Source organism: Moschus berezovskii, chromosome 2 (assembly GCF_049115385.1).
Source record: "Moschus berezovskii isolate FMDL1 chromosome 2, NW_MosBer_1.0, whole genome shotgun sequence".
NCBI classification, from domain to species: Eukaryota; Metazoa; Chordata; class Mammalia; order Artiodactyla; family Moschidae; genus Moschus; species Moschus berezovskii.
In genome coordinates, this window is record NC_142461.1 from 134,540,129 (window position 1) to 134,554,395 (window position 14,267).

The 14,267-nt window shown below is 61.5% G+C and overlaps 1 protein-coding gene across 11 annotated transcripts in view; it reads right to left on the bottom strand.

Moving 5' to 3' along the window:
• Nucleotides 1-13,277, bottom strand: part of BIN1 (bridging integrator 1) — a 56,097-nt gene extending 42,820 nt beyond the window's left edge. For 2 of the 11 annotated variants that reach the window (XM_055397123.2, XM_055397122.2), the window contains exon 1: nt 12,889-13,257. In XM_055397123.2, the coding sequence (XP_055253098.2) occupies nt 12,889-12,972 (84 nt within the window). In that variant the 5' untranslated portion in view covers nt 12,973-13,257. Of the gene's footprint in view, nt 1-12,888 lie in introns of all 11 variants that reach the window. The other 9 variants (XM_088830951.1, XM_088830958.1, XM_055397121.2 and 6 more) reach the window with 9 other exon arrangements.
• Nucleotides 13,278-14,267: the final 990 nt, after the last annotated feature.

The following is a 14,267-nucleotide window of genomic DNA, read 5'->3' on the forward strand; positions in this document are numbered from 1 at the left end:
GGCTCCCGCTCACCTGGCCCTTTCCTCCCCCAGGGCCCTCTTTCCCAAGAGAAACTCAGTTCAACAGTAAGGGGAAGCTGAACTGCCAGAGTTACCAATTAAAAAAAAAAAAGACAAAATCACAGGAAAGTGCCAAAGAACAGAAAAGAGTGGAGCAGGGCATGGCTTGGGGTGAACATCCAGGGCTAGATCCCAGGAGGTCAGTCCCTAGCCAGCCCATGGTATGACTCTGGACACTTACGGAGCATCTGACAGCTGGAAGGGACTCCTGCTACCTACAGGAGATCAGGTCGGGTGGGGGAGGCACTGAGCATGACGGGAAGGGGTCCAGGGGTCACCAGGCCCCTGCCAGGCCCCCTCTGGCCCTCCCTCACTCTCCCCCCATGGCCTCACCATCTGGATCCCAAGCCAAGCCAGCACACCTCCACCACTGCTGGGCCAAGGCTGGTCCGGACTTGGGCAGGAAGATCCAACAGCACCCGCAAGCAGAACGCCCCATGCCCGCTAAGGCACCTTCTACCCCCACCCCAAACTTCAGCGTCCTACGGCATGAAATGGAAGCACCTGTCCCCCCATTAAACCCTCACACACAACAGCACCGAGGCTCAGAGCGGACAGGTAACTTGCCCAAGGTCAAGGCCTTGGGAGGAGCAGAGCTGGGACCTGAATGTGGGCTTTCCACCTGCCACACTGCGAGATACTCTGCTAAGGCTTTCTCATCCCTGGGCACAGAAGCCCCTCACCCCAACTGACCCTGCGCTAAGGGCCTACTACGTGCACTTAGGCGCAGGGTCACAGACTCCACCGTCCAGGGCTCGGGCCGAGCAGGGAGCACTGTCACCCCCGTTCTATGGAGGAGCAAATCGAAATGAGGAGGTCAAGTAAGTGACCCAAGTCCCCAGCGGAGGGGAGCGGAGGGGATCAGAAGCCACACAGAGAGCCGCCCCACATCCAGCCCCCTCACCAACCAGCTGGCTCCGAAGAGCCCTGTGCTGGCTGCAGGCTGTGGGGGAGGCCTCCCCTGGTCTCCCAGCGCACGCAGCAGGACAGGGTGACCTGAGAGTGCCGTGACTCAAGTCAGCACGCAGGCACCGGCTTCTGTCCCGCTGCTGACCACGGGCTTCCCGCGGCGCTGACTCAGCTCCTCTGCAGGCCAGGCAGCCCAGCACCCACACCTCGGGGCAGCCTCCCTGCTGTGGCACCAGGCCGGCCCCCACCTGGCCCAGCAGATCCAGGGCGGCACCACCCCCAGCCCACAGGAGGGGCCCTGACCCCTCAGCAGTGGCCCACTCCAGGCCCGCGGTCCACTCCACCAGGAGGCCTGGGCTGGTAAACTTGGGAAGATGGTGACATTCCAGCTCAGCCAGGCCCACTTCCAGAGCAGACTGCTCCACAGAGCCCATGGTGGGGACACATACACACACACACACACACACACACCCTCTCACACACACACACACCCCCTCACACACACACACGCACCCTCACACACACACACCCCCCCTCACACACACACACGCACCCTCACACACACACACCCTCTCTCACACACACACACACACCCTCACACACACACTCTCACACACACACACTCTCTCTCACACACCCACACACCCACATGCACACACACCCCCCGCTGACTTAAGTTATATTTCAGGAAAACATTTTCATCTTGTCCTAGGTTCAGCAAATGCAGCCAATTAATTGCGGATTCTGTTTATCAGTTTAGATCAAGATTCAACTTGTATTCCTGACCCTTAATTCCTCCTCAAGTGTCCCTCCCCTCCCCCGCCCCAGGCCCCCACCCCGACTCCCGCACCCTCCCCAGCTGTGTTTTCCTGCACAGCGTTGGCATCTGTGCCTGGGACTCTTCCTACTGAGGCCCCCTAAGGAGTGCTGTGTCCAGCCAGCCCTGTCCACATCCGACGTTGACCTTCTGGGGGTCCCCGTGACTCCTCTGTGCAGCCAGGTTCCCCAACCACCATGGTGGAGTTACAGGGGAAGCAGGAGCCATGTGAAAAGCTCCAAGATGGCTTTTCTGCCATCTTCTCCTTCAGTGTGTCAGCCTCCTCCCCAACCTCCTCCCCAAACACACACACACACACACACACCCCTTCCCCCAGGTGTTTGCCCCACAAAGGCAGCCCCCACACACTGGCTTTCATTTGAAAACACTTAGGCATTTATATTTGCACTATAATAGTCTATTTCCAGCATCCTCCAACCACCTTCTCCCCCACTCAGGGATGGGGGTGGTAGCTCCCAGAAAAGGCCAGCCTGGGGCCAAGTCAGAGAACAAGGGGGAAAAAAATCCTAGGGCTTCCTTGAGCTCCAGTGTGCTCTTCTCCCAGTGGGACCATAATCCAGTCCTGCCGACTGCGCTGGTCACTGAGAAGAACAAACGAAAAATGGCAGGTTCTGAGTAAACCAGTGAAGTGCCGCAGAGACGCTCGCCTGTCCTCCCTTCCAGAATCATCCAGACCCAGCTGGACCCAGCAGAACTCTGTTCTGCCAGGGGAATCTCATGCTTCCCAGTTCCCAGATGAGCAACCAAGGCTTCAACCCAGGTCTCTAAGCTCCAGTTCTCCTTTAGATGCGCCTCCGGCTCCTCAAATGAATGAATGAATGAGGGATGGGAGACCCCTCAACCCAGCCCACCTGGAGCTGTTTGCCCTCCCCCTGCCCCAGCCCATTCAGTCAAGCCCTGGCTCAGGGGGCGCTCTGGCTTCCCTCCTGTGGGAGACGACACCAGCCCTCCCAATTTAGCGTTTTCAGACTATACAGGGACAAAGGGAACAAAAGCCCCACTGCAGTTCAACTTCAAGAATCTGGTCACTCAGCAAGGAGAAACAGCTCAAAACACAAAAGCCAGAACGGTCCCTACCTGTGGGTTCCCAGGGGTTCCCCAAGATGCTCCCTGGAACAGAACCTGCGTGTCCACCCCAGCAGGCCCTGATCATATCACATCCTCCTAGGCTCTCACCACAAGTCCATGGGCAGGAACCCCCACTCCCATTTACAGAGGAGGAAGCGCAGGCTCAGGGAAGGCGTGACTTGCCCAGGACCCCAGTGCGGGTGGGTAGTTACTGGGATCAACCTCCTTCTTCCCCTTCCCTGTTCAATCTCTCTCCTTGACTCTTGCCCACCTGCCAGGGGCCCAATCCAGGTCACCATCTTCATCCACCTTATCACCCACATCTGGTCCCAAGGTAGTTGCTGATAGGATGGAGGGCATGTCTGAAGAGAGGTGATACTGCCTCGGAGCAGAAAAGTAGGGGGGTGGGGAGCCACATGGGGCCGGAGAGGGAGCAGCAGGGGTCCCCTAGAGGGGTCTCTCCGGCCCAGCCCTCCCTGGGCCAGGTCTGTCCTCAGTGCCCAGTGCTGGGCCTAGGCCCGCCCAGGGCTCCAGTGTGTTGGCTGTAGTCCCGGGGACAGGCTGAGCTGAGCAAGGGTCCAAAGAAAGTATCAGCAGCTGTTGGAAAAAGGGCTGGCAAGGTCTCCGCTCTCTCCAGCCCCCTTCCGGCTCCACAGCCTCTGCAAAGCTCTGCAGACACAGGCCTGGGTGGGAACGTGGACCCCTCACCAGCCAGCCGCTCGTCCTGAGCCTCAGTCACACAACATGACGCTACAGTCGTCCACTCCTCACCAGGCCATCTGCGCTCAGAGCCAGGATCCCAACCAGCTGGCATCACCCCTCACCCCCTGAGGACCCAGCCCGGCTCCGATCCAGGACCAAGGGGGCCTCCACTTGGCCATCTGGTCTGGTCTCGAAAGGCGAGTGCAATGGTGTGCCTGGCACCGGGGGTGAGCTGACCCACTGACCCCTTGCAGCTGTCCAGCCCTGCCAGCTTAGCAGCATCATCCCCTCCACGGTGCCACCTTGGGGCCTGGAAACACAGGGGGGCAGGTCTGCACGCAGTGGGAGGGAATGCAGGATGTAGAGCGGCCTTCCGGGAAGGCCACAACCCCAGCCCTGACGTAGTGGACTCCAGGACGGCAGCGCTGCCCCAGAGCCCCCATGCCTTCCTGGGCACAGCTGGATTCTGGCTGCCTCAGGAGGCCAGGCCACTTCCTCCAAGCAGTCTTTCTTGACTGCCCAGGCCTTATGGAAGGCTCCGGTGCCCTTCCCCACCTCTCCCCAGTGCTGAGATGGGCACGGAGTGTGGGATGGGGAGCTCCTTGAGGGCAGGGCCCATTCTCCTCCTCTGAGTGCCCGCAGACCTCAGCATCCTGGCCCAGAGCGGGCAGGCCATGAACCAGAGAATGACAAGGAGAAGGGAAGCAACTTCATCACCAGGAGCTGAAGCGAGGAGCAGCACAAATATCCCCAGGAAGGCGCCCTGGGGGCTCCAGGATGCGGGGGGCAGGCCGTGCAGGGCCCTGAGAGCCCTAGCTCAGCCCGGCAGTGACAACAGCGGTGAGTCCCTCCCCCCAGCACTGCGGCGGCTGGAGGCTGCTGCCCGCCGCCTGCTGCCACCCACTCACTCCCCAGCCCCTGGGGCTCAGCTCCCACACTGCTGCAGCCTCCACACTGCACAGGCAGGGGTGTCTCCAACTTGCCACCCATCCACCAAGCCCCTCGTCCACTGAGCGGGGCCAGCAGCAGGGACCCAGCCCATCTCCACAGGCTTGGGCACAGCATGTGGCACTCACTCAGTCGTGTCCAACTCTTTGCAGCCCCATGGACTATAGCCCACCAGGCTCCTCTGTCCATAGGATTCTCCAGGCAGAAATACTTGAATGAGTTGCCACTCCCTTCTCCAGGGGATTGTCCCAACCCAGGGATCGAACCCAGGTCTCCCGCATTGCAGGCAGATTCGTTGCTGTCTGAGCCACCAGGGAAACCCCTGGGCACAGCATAGGGGACACACATGCCCCGCCCAAGGGCACCGTGGACAGCACCAGGCTCCAACCCCCACCTTCCATCCAAGCTGTGGGCTCTCTCCTACCCCGTCTGTGGTGGCCCTGGGACCTGGGTCACAGCCTGGGCCTGAAGGTGAGGTCCAGGAGGCCTAGGGGTCTGAGCGCGTCCGTCAGTCTTGGGGCCGGCAAATCACAGAGACCCTCAGGTCAGTGAGCCCCAGGACCCCAGTCACCCCAAAGCTTTCTCATTTCGGAAGAGATGACCCAGGCCAACCTCTTTGGCAACTGGCCTAAAGCCAAGGAAGGCCCCAGCAGGGCCCCAGTCCCCTCCTGAGAAGGCCAGCATCTAGGCCCAAGCCCTGAAACCCGTGGCTCAGGTCAGCACCATCACAGCCCTGAGACTTTACTGTGGGAGAAAGTTCTGGGTTTGATGCCCAGGCCCCTGGGGATGGCCTGTGTCGGGGCCATGACACCCCTTGTGCTCACTGGAGGCGTAAAATCCTGCAGCCACATCGCCCCTCCCCCTCCCACCCCACACCCTGAACCCACGGCCTCCAGGACCTCTGCCAGCCATCAACCTGTCTCCATCCCCCTGAAGAATCCAGGCAACACGGATGCACTGAGCGCCTACTGTGTGCACAGCTGGGGTCACTGTAGTGACTGCAGCAGACAGCACCCAGCTGCGTGGAGCAGATATTCCAGGGGCTTGCCGAGCCACTGCCGAGCTTCAAGCGCGGACCAGGAGAACAGCCAACCCACCCCAACTCCTGGCGGCCAGTCCACAGGGTAGGCAGAAAACTGCCCCAGGGCAGGAGGCCCCGGACATTTAGATTCCACACCAGGAAAACCTTCTCAGCCTGGGGGGAGGCAGGGATCAGCATCGTGACTATTTCCTCCCCAAGAACACAGGAAACAGCTAGTAGCACCATCATCTCATGAGAGAAACACTGCTGCAAAAATATCAACGAAAGTAGGTACCATCCCAGGATAAAGTGTGCTCCTTTATATTGAGTAAAGGAGACTCAGCCTTCATATCTGGGAAAACACACACACCCCCCACCATGTGTCCCCCCTTGCAGGAACTCCCATCCCTAGACTTGTCTCACAAAACCCCAGGCTGTCCCCTCACCTTGTCCATCTGTCCTAAGTCGCTTTAGCCATGTCTGACTCTTTGCGACCCGATGGACCATAGCCCACCAGGCTCCTCTGTCCATGGGATTCTCCAGGCAAGAACACTGGAGTGGGTTGCATTTCCTTCTCCAGGGGATCTTGCTGAATCAGGGATCGAACCCATGTCTCTTATGTCTGGCAGGCAGATTCTCCACCACTAGCACCCAAGGCCTACCAAATACATCCAAACAGAAAGACCCCATTCTGAAGTATAAACTTAGACGCCAGGTGGGGACCCAGGCACAGACAAGCAGACTCAGACCTCTTTTAATGGGGGAGAAGGTCTTGGGACCCAAACCCATCAGCTGACACTCCTCGTCCCGCCTCCTGGGTGGAGACCCATGTCTTATTTGCAGTGATTGTCTCCAGGCTTTCCCCCAGTCTGAGGACCGAGTCACCAAGGGAGATGCAACCTCCTAGACAGTGGGCCAAAACAGCCCATGGGCAAGTGACACCACTGCTCTGAGCCTCAGTTTCTTCATCTGCCAAATGGGAATCATGATGACCCCCCCAGGCTGCAGTGGGGATGAGAATTCTCCCCAAGCACCTGGCACTCAGCAGGCCTGCCACAAAATCAGACTATTTTTAAGTTAATATTTGACAAAGGCTTCCCTTGGAGCAGGAAGAGCCTGTCTTTCTCTTCTCAATTCCCCAGCCCTGACCCCCGCCAGCCCTTGGCACTAAGCCAGCTTCGCTGCCCAGGCCAGTACCATGTGGCCTCTCTGGAAGCTGGCAGCCTCTCCGGGGAGGCCCCAGGAGCCGGGTGCCGGCCAGTTCCCGGCACAGGAACCACCAGCCCTGCCCTTCGCTGGTGCCCGTTTGGTCTCACGGTATCCTCTGTGGCTTACACCACTGCCTTCAGGTGGGGAAAGGGAGGCTCAGCGAGGTCAGTGCAACCTGCCCAAGGGCAGTAACCTGTGGGGAGGGATTCAAGCCCAGCTCTCTAGAAACCGAATGGTTGTCACTACCTTGCGTTGGGGCTTGATGTGGAAATTTTGCGAGCGGTCCTCCTCAGGCTGGGCCATCTTTGGGGCCTCCCCTTCCCTTTATTGTCCCCTCCTTCTTCCCCTCTTAGAACCGCCAAGCTGCCCTGGCCGGCACTGTCAATGCCCTGCAGGGTGGTTTCAGCATGAGTGCCCTTTGCTTTGCACTTTTAATCCCAAAGGGAGACTTGCCAAAAAAGGAGCTTACGTGTGGGTGACCTACCAGGGTGACATCCAACAGGAAGCCCTGGTCCCCCAAGTGCTCTCTCACCTGGAGACCAGAAGCTTTGGCTCAGCTTCTCCCTGACCAGAGGCTTCCCCGCTGGCTCAGCGGTAAAGAATCTGCCTGCAATGCCGAAGCTGCAGGAGATGCAGGTTCAAATCCTGGGTCAGGAAGACTCCCCGGAGGAGGGCATCACAACCCATTCCAGTATTCTTGCCTGGAGAAAGCCATGAACAGAAAAGCCTAGCGCTACAGCTCCATGGGGTCACACAGAGTCAGACATGAGTGAAGCGGCTTAGCACACACCCACCCACCTGCATGCGCACACACCCTCACCAATCCCTCACACCGTGTGAGCACTGGCCCTGGGGTGCTCAGGAAAGACTGCCCTGAACCATCAAACTCCACTATGGAAAGGCTACTCTGCCCTGTATCTACCTGCCACCATACTTTTCGTTTCTTGACTGCCTACCCCCTGGGAGGAGGGCAGAGCATCCGCTCCAGGTGTGAAGGATTTGCCTTTGTTCAGCCCTGTATCCCCCTTGCTACGCAGTGCCTAGCGCACCGTGGGTGTTTAGTATTTGTTTTCTGAGTAAATGAAGAAATAAACCCCGTGATCACTTTACTGATGGTCAGAGGGAAGCGTGGGGGCGGTGGGGACACTTACCCAGGGCCACAGCATTTACATGTACATGAGTCCAGATTCCCACTTCCACCCCGACCCAGAAAACTGTGCGATTCCCTTCCCCATCACATGCTGTCCGTCTGCACACACACACACACACAGACACGGGCACCCACACGCACACACACCACCCTGGGCTGATCCATCCAGGGCTCAGCAGGGATTAGCTGTCTGCAGGGGCCTGTAATGGACACTGCAAGAAGGGCCGGGAGGAGGGCTGGGGGAAGGCAGGCCTCTGGGCTACGGTGCGGCTCTGCCCACCGAGACTTGGTCTCTGACTGACTGTTGTCCAAGGCCCTCCTCTCCACAACAGGCGTGGGAAGGTGACCATTGTTATCCCCATCTCACACCGAAGAAACTGCCCTCAGGAGGGTCCTGAAACTTGCCCACGGTCCTGGCTGGTTGGAGGAGCCAGGAGGCCTGTGCCACTGCTGCCTGCCTACCCAGCCCATGCCTGGGCTCTGTCTCAAGACCCAGCAGGGAAGGACACAGGGGTTCTAGAACCTCAGGGAAAAGTACAGGCAAGGCCAGGCTAAGGCAGGCAGGAGGAACAGAAGCACAATTTGTGTGGGGCGAGCTGAGCGGAGGGCCAAGAGCCTGGGCGATGCCAGAGAGGGCAGGTGAGAAGGGGACCCAGCGGGGCCATCTGAGAAGAAAGCGGCGTAGAGTTGAGGCCGCAGCCTCTCTGAGAAGCCATGGGATTCACAGATCCCACCGGTGTTCAAGAGTCAAGCAAACCCAGTCCAAATCTACCCCCAGCCACTTCCTGACACACCCCACAACTTCCATTAGTGGCCAGCAGCTCACTCTCCCACTCCACTCACACTCCCCGGCCCACAGCCGTCCCCCACCCCCACCCCAACACCTCCCCCAGGCCCCAGGCAGCCCCATGAGCCGGCCTGGGCAAAACAGCCTCTGCCTGCTTTGGGCCCTGCATGAACCAACAGCCTCGACAGAGGAGGGCCTCAACTCACGCCTGGGCTCAGCCCAACTGGGCCTGTTGGGGCCCAGGAAATCTGGAGGCCACGCTTGCAACTTCCCCACACCCACGGACCTCAGCCAAATGTCCACTGAGCCCCCAGAAACACCCCACCCAGAGATGACGCCTGGCTGGAGAGCCTTCCCTCCAGCACTGGCAAGATGAACCAACGCCATAAATAACTCGGGTTCAGAGAGACGCTGATCCGAGCCGGGAGAGGGGCAGAAAAGCATGTGCTGGATCAGAGGAAAGAGACAAGAGCAGCGAGGCAGAGAGATGGAGGCAAAGCCGACGTGGGGCAGACACGAGAGAGGACACTCAGGGTGACAGAGAGGCACCCCGACGGGGAGCGCAGAGAGGGATCCGAGTGGGAGAGAGCCACCACTGCAGCCTGGGGCCTCAGACCTGGGCGGGCTCCCTGCCCCCCGCCCTTCAGTGTGGCCTGGCTCCTCTCAAGGCCACTCTGAGCAAAAGAACTGGTTGCAAAGGCCTGGCTCCTACTGAGGAGGTCCCTGGCTACAGCGTGGGAGACCTTGACCATCCAGATGAGAGTGGCACCATCATGGCCATGTGTCGGGTTCCTATAAATAACTGCCCCTGCACCTTCCCTCTAGGGAGCATCAGCTGTGACCTGCCACGGACAGCCCTGGGCCCTGCGCCTCCAAGCCGGGTCTCCCCACTCCCAGCAGCTCAGGGCTGGCAGTGAGGGGTGGTGGGGTGCAGAGTCTCCTTTCCTGCGCCCTTCACGGGTCTGGCTCCTCCAGCATAGGCTGGCCTCCCTCGCACATGCCCCATGAGGACTTCTGAGCAGTGGAACTCAGGGGCAAGAGGGCCAGATTCTACCCCCACCCCAGCTGTCCCTTCTCCCCAACTGTCCCATCCCCCGCCACCAAGGACCCAGCCCGCCAATCCCTAATCCTCTCTGTCATCTGATCCAGGCTCCACCCCAGCTTGACTCTGCCCAGCCACCTACTGAGGCCCAAAAATGGAGAGAGTCATTTATAGAGGGTCCCACAAGCCAAACGCGCGATGGGAAGATGACCTCAGGGTATTGAGCACCCTGCGGGCGGCTGGGGGCTGGGAAGTGAGCTGTGACAGTGCCATGCTGGGTTGGCAGACCCCAGGGAGCCCTCCAGTATGGTCTTGTGCTCTCGTCACACCAGGGCCAGAGGCCACAGGCCCTTACAACAACAATTACCTCCCTGCTGGCCAGAGCCACGTGCACCCTGCTCCCCTCGGCACCCAGGCCCAGCCAGGCCTAGGCTCTCCACACAAGTGCTGATGGGATCTGCTGAATGAGGGAAGGCTGAGGAGCACTCTGGTCAAATCACCCACCCAGAGCTCCCATCAGGGCTCCACACCAAGCCCCCAAACACCCCTGTTTGTTCCTAACCATCGCTCAGCACTGGCTGGGGCCAGGTGAATGTGGGGTGCACACACGGATCTGCCCAACCCCCAGGGAGCACCCAGACCAGTGGTGGAGGCTGGCAGGTGGAGGAGCAGTGGCAAGCCCCCTGAGGGACTCACTGAACTGGGGGATAGGATAGCTGGTTCGAAAGGCGCCGGCGAGCAAGCTTTCCTCCCCGCTCAGTCCCGCTCTGGATCCTGGCGGACTGGCTGAGCGGAGATGGGGGAAATCGAGGGCGAGGAAAAGGAGAGATGGGGCCCTTCTTCCTACACGGATGTTGCCTGGGCCCTCCAGCCAAGCTCCTGCTTGTCCCTGGTCAGGAAATACCCTGCCATGGCAACGGGACAACTGGAATTGCCCCATCACTCATAGATTTGACCAAGGCAAGGTGGGGGGCGGGATGCCCATGAGACCTCTGACAGTGCGAGTTAGGTGTGGCCCTGAAGGCCACCAGAAGATGCTGAGGGGGCAGCCAGGCCAGCAGCAGCCAGGCTTCGACACAGACTGAGCCTCTGAAGGGCAGAGGGGAGAGACTGGTGTGGATTGAGGCACCCGGCTTCCTGGACCAACAGGGGAGGCTACTTTTCCAGACTCAGCCAGGATGCCTGTGCTGCCGCTCTGGCTTCTGGAGGGGAGGGTCTCCCAGCCAGAGCCCACACGGCAGAGAACAGCCACAGCGCTAAGCAAGTCCAGTCCCACGAGGCCCAGGCTAGGGCAGGGCCAGCCCTTGGCCAAGGCCAGTATCTGCAGCCGAGCAGCTGTCAGCCAACGGCCCAAGGCCACAGAACAGAGGCTAAAGAGCGACGGGGGCAGCTCAGGGGAAACATGTCTCCACATACCCGGAGGGGATACGGCCCAGGCCTGCCCTCGCTGAAATCCCTGAAAGATGCTGCTGCAGAAACAAGGCAAGTAGGGCAAAGGCGACGCAGCAAGAGCAAGGGTAGGGCTAGCACATCACTGGAATGGGGGCAAGGAAACTGTCTCAGCCTCCCTCAGCTTCCCATTCATCTTCCTCAGCCTCTCAGGTGCAGGAAGCAGGCTTAGACCCAGGCACCTAAACGGATTAGCCAGTCATGGCGGGAGGGGGGTGGGAAGGAGGGAGCCAGAGCAGCAGCATCTGCCCCCCACCCCCAATCTGGGCAACTGAAGCCGTCCCAGCCTCCAGCCAGCTTTCTGTGGGGCTCTAATCCCTCCGCCCGCCCTGGGGAGGGGAGGAGGACAGCTGGGGCAGGCCAGATCTGGAGTCTGGTTGAGGGCCCTTCCCTCTACACGACCCACCACCTCCTTAGCCAGGGACCACGGGGATGAGCGGCAGACTCTGAGGGAAGCGCGGGGGAAGCTCCAGCGGCCGCCGCCGCCCCCCACCCACGACGATCACGTGGCTGCATCCTTAGGGAGCCCGCAGGTCTCAGCTGCGAAAGTCATTGTTTATAAACAGCCACAGCCAGGCGGGGGGAGGCCGGCCGGTCTCCGGGTTCCCACCCGGCCGTGCGTCGGGCGGGAGAGGGGACAGACCCGGTCGGGGGGGGGCACTGCGGGGGGCCACCCCGGTAGGATCACGGATTCTGCGATCTCAGATTTCAGAGTCGGAGTCGGCAGGGGAAGTGGCGTCAGCAACTGGCGCGATCCAATTCAATAAACCAGAGGTGGCTGGGGATGGACAGCTGGCGCGCGCGGACCCCCGCCCCCAAACCCTGCATTTCCTGCACAGCCAGGCTGCCACGGGAAGCCCCGGCTGCATCCCCCAGCCTACGGCCAGGGGCTCTCCCGGCCGAGGGGTCGCGTTTCCTGCGGCGGCCTGCCGCGCCTTCTCCGCTGCGGCTGGCTCCCCACCCGGCCGCGGGCTCCCCAAGCCAGGGCCGCCACCCTCGCCTCGGCCGCCGGAAAGGCGAAGCCCCTTCTCGGGCGAGGGCACTCCCCGAGGGGCCCGCCGCCCTCCCCTCCCGCGGGAGCCGGGCCGGAGCTTCCAGGCCGCGCGCCACTGGTGAAAGGAAACCTGAGCGCTCCCTCTGCCCGCGGGGACAGAAGGTGGCGAGGCGGGTGGAGAGGAGGGCACGGCGGGCGCAGGAAACGCTCAGAGGCCTGGAGCCGACGCGCCGGCACTCGCGAGCAGGGGACAGTCTCGGGGATCCCGGATCTGAGCCACCCTGGGGACGAGGGGCAGACGCCTCCGGGCCAGCGCCGGCCCCGCCCGCGGCGAGGGCTGGAGCGCCAGCTCACCTCCCGGCCTCCCGGCCTCGGCCTCCGGGAGGGGTTAGCCTGGACCTCGCGCCCCGAGAGCCGGGGCCGCCTCTCGGCTGCAGACGAGCAGCGAAGGTGCAAGGCGGCTGGAGCTGCGGGGGAACCGGGGGGAGACAGCGGCGCCCGCTCCTGCCCGCCCCGGGAGGGGGAAGAGGCGGAGGACGCGGGCGCGGGGACACCCGAGCGCCGCGCGGCGCAGCCTGCGGACCCCCGAAGGCCCTCGGCAACCCTCGCCTGGAGGTGACAGCGCCCGGCCGCGGACGGGGACCAGCCCCGGCGCGGGGGCAGGGGACAGGTGTCCAGACGGCGCGGGGGCCGGGGCTCGGGCTCGGTCACCTTCTCCTGCGCCCGAGTGAGCTTCTTCTGCACGTTGCTGGCGATCTTCCCCGCCGTCACCCCCTTGCTGCCCATCTCAGCCATGGCGGCTCAGGCTTGCCCGGTGGCGGGCGCGGATCTCCCAGCCCCCGGCCGCGGCCCCGGGCTGCCGCTCCGCGCCGCGCACTGGACAGCCGAGCGGACTGGCGGGGGCGGAGCGAGCGCCCGGCGAGCGAGCGACGCGGGGCCCGCGGGAGGCCGGGCGGAGGGCGGGGGCGGAGGCGGGGAGGAGGGGCCGCTCAGCGCCCCCCGCCCGCCCCTCCAGGCGAGACCCTGCCTTTTAAAGGGCCACCCCGGAGGCCAGAGCCGGGCCGCGGGCGGGGAGGGCGCGGCGCCCACCGCCGCCGCGGCTGCAGTGCTGGCCGGACTCCCGGGACGCTCGGCTGCCACCGCCCCGGGGCGGGAACTAGTAGGACCGCCCCGGGTCCGCCGCCGCCGCGAGCCCTTCTTTCAACCCAGTAGATACCTCCCGCAGCCCAGGAAGAGGCCAGATGGAGGAGAAGGGCCCTTTCACACACCGAGGATGAAGTGGGTGGCGATTGCTGAGCGCCCCGGGGAATCCGGGAGCCTGCGCTGGAGCGCGCTCACCTAGGGTCCCCTTCTTGGCCTCTAGGTTCACCCTTCTCCACCGGGGTTCTCGGGACGCCACCGGGGAACTGTTCCTCTTGCCTAGTCCCTTGCTAACCAGACGCTGGATCTTCTAATCTGCGGATAATTATTATGATAACAACAGCCTAACGGTACTGAGCGCTGAGGGGTGCCTGGCACTCTGTTAAGTGCCCCCTTGGCAACAGCCCTATGAAGTAGGTGCTATTATTTTTCATCTTTTACAAGTGAGACGCAGAGGCCTGGAACCAGACCTCTGACTCCACACCCCAGGCTTTCCAAACGCTCTATCCTGGATGGTCGGTCTCCTGTTCCGTGCTAGAAGAAAAATGAATGGTCATTATTCAAATGAAAGAAGGTTAACCTACCAATGACAACTTTGCCAACAGACCAATGACCCTTTTTTGAAATTAATAAATATGCATTGGGTTTACTGATCCCACCCCCAAGGCTCCTCAAAATCATGTCAGGGGCTTGGAACGATACCACAGCATTGTGTTGCCCGGGAGGCCAGTGCCTGTCCCAGGGATGCAGGCTGAACTGAGAGAGAGTCCTGGAAACCTTGCTGAGGAGGCCTGGACATGTCCAGCACCCCACAGGAGCCAGGGTAGAGGGCCCTGGCAAGCTTCCAGGAAGAGCAGCAAAGGCTCTTGCCAACCATCCACCAGGCCCACCATACACAGAGAAACTGAGACCCAGCAATAGAAGGTTCCTCCTGGGCTCCCTGCAAACAT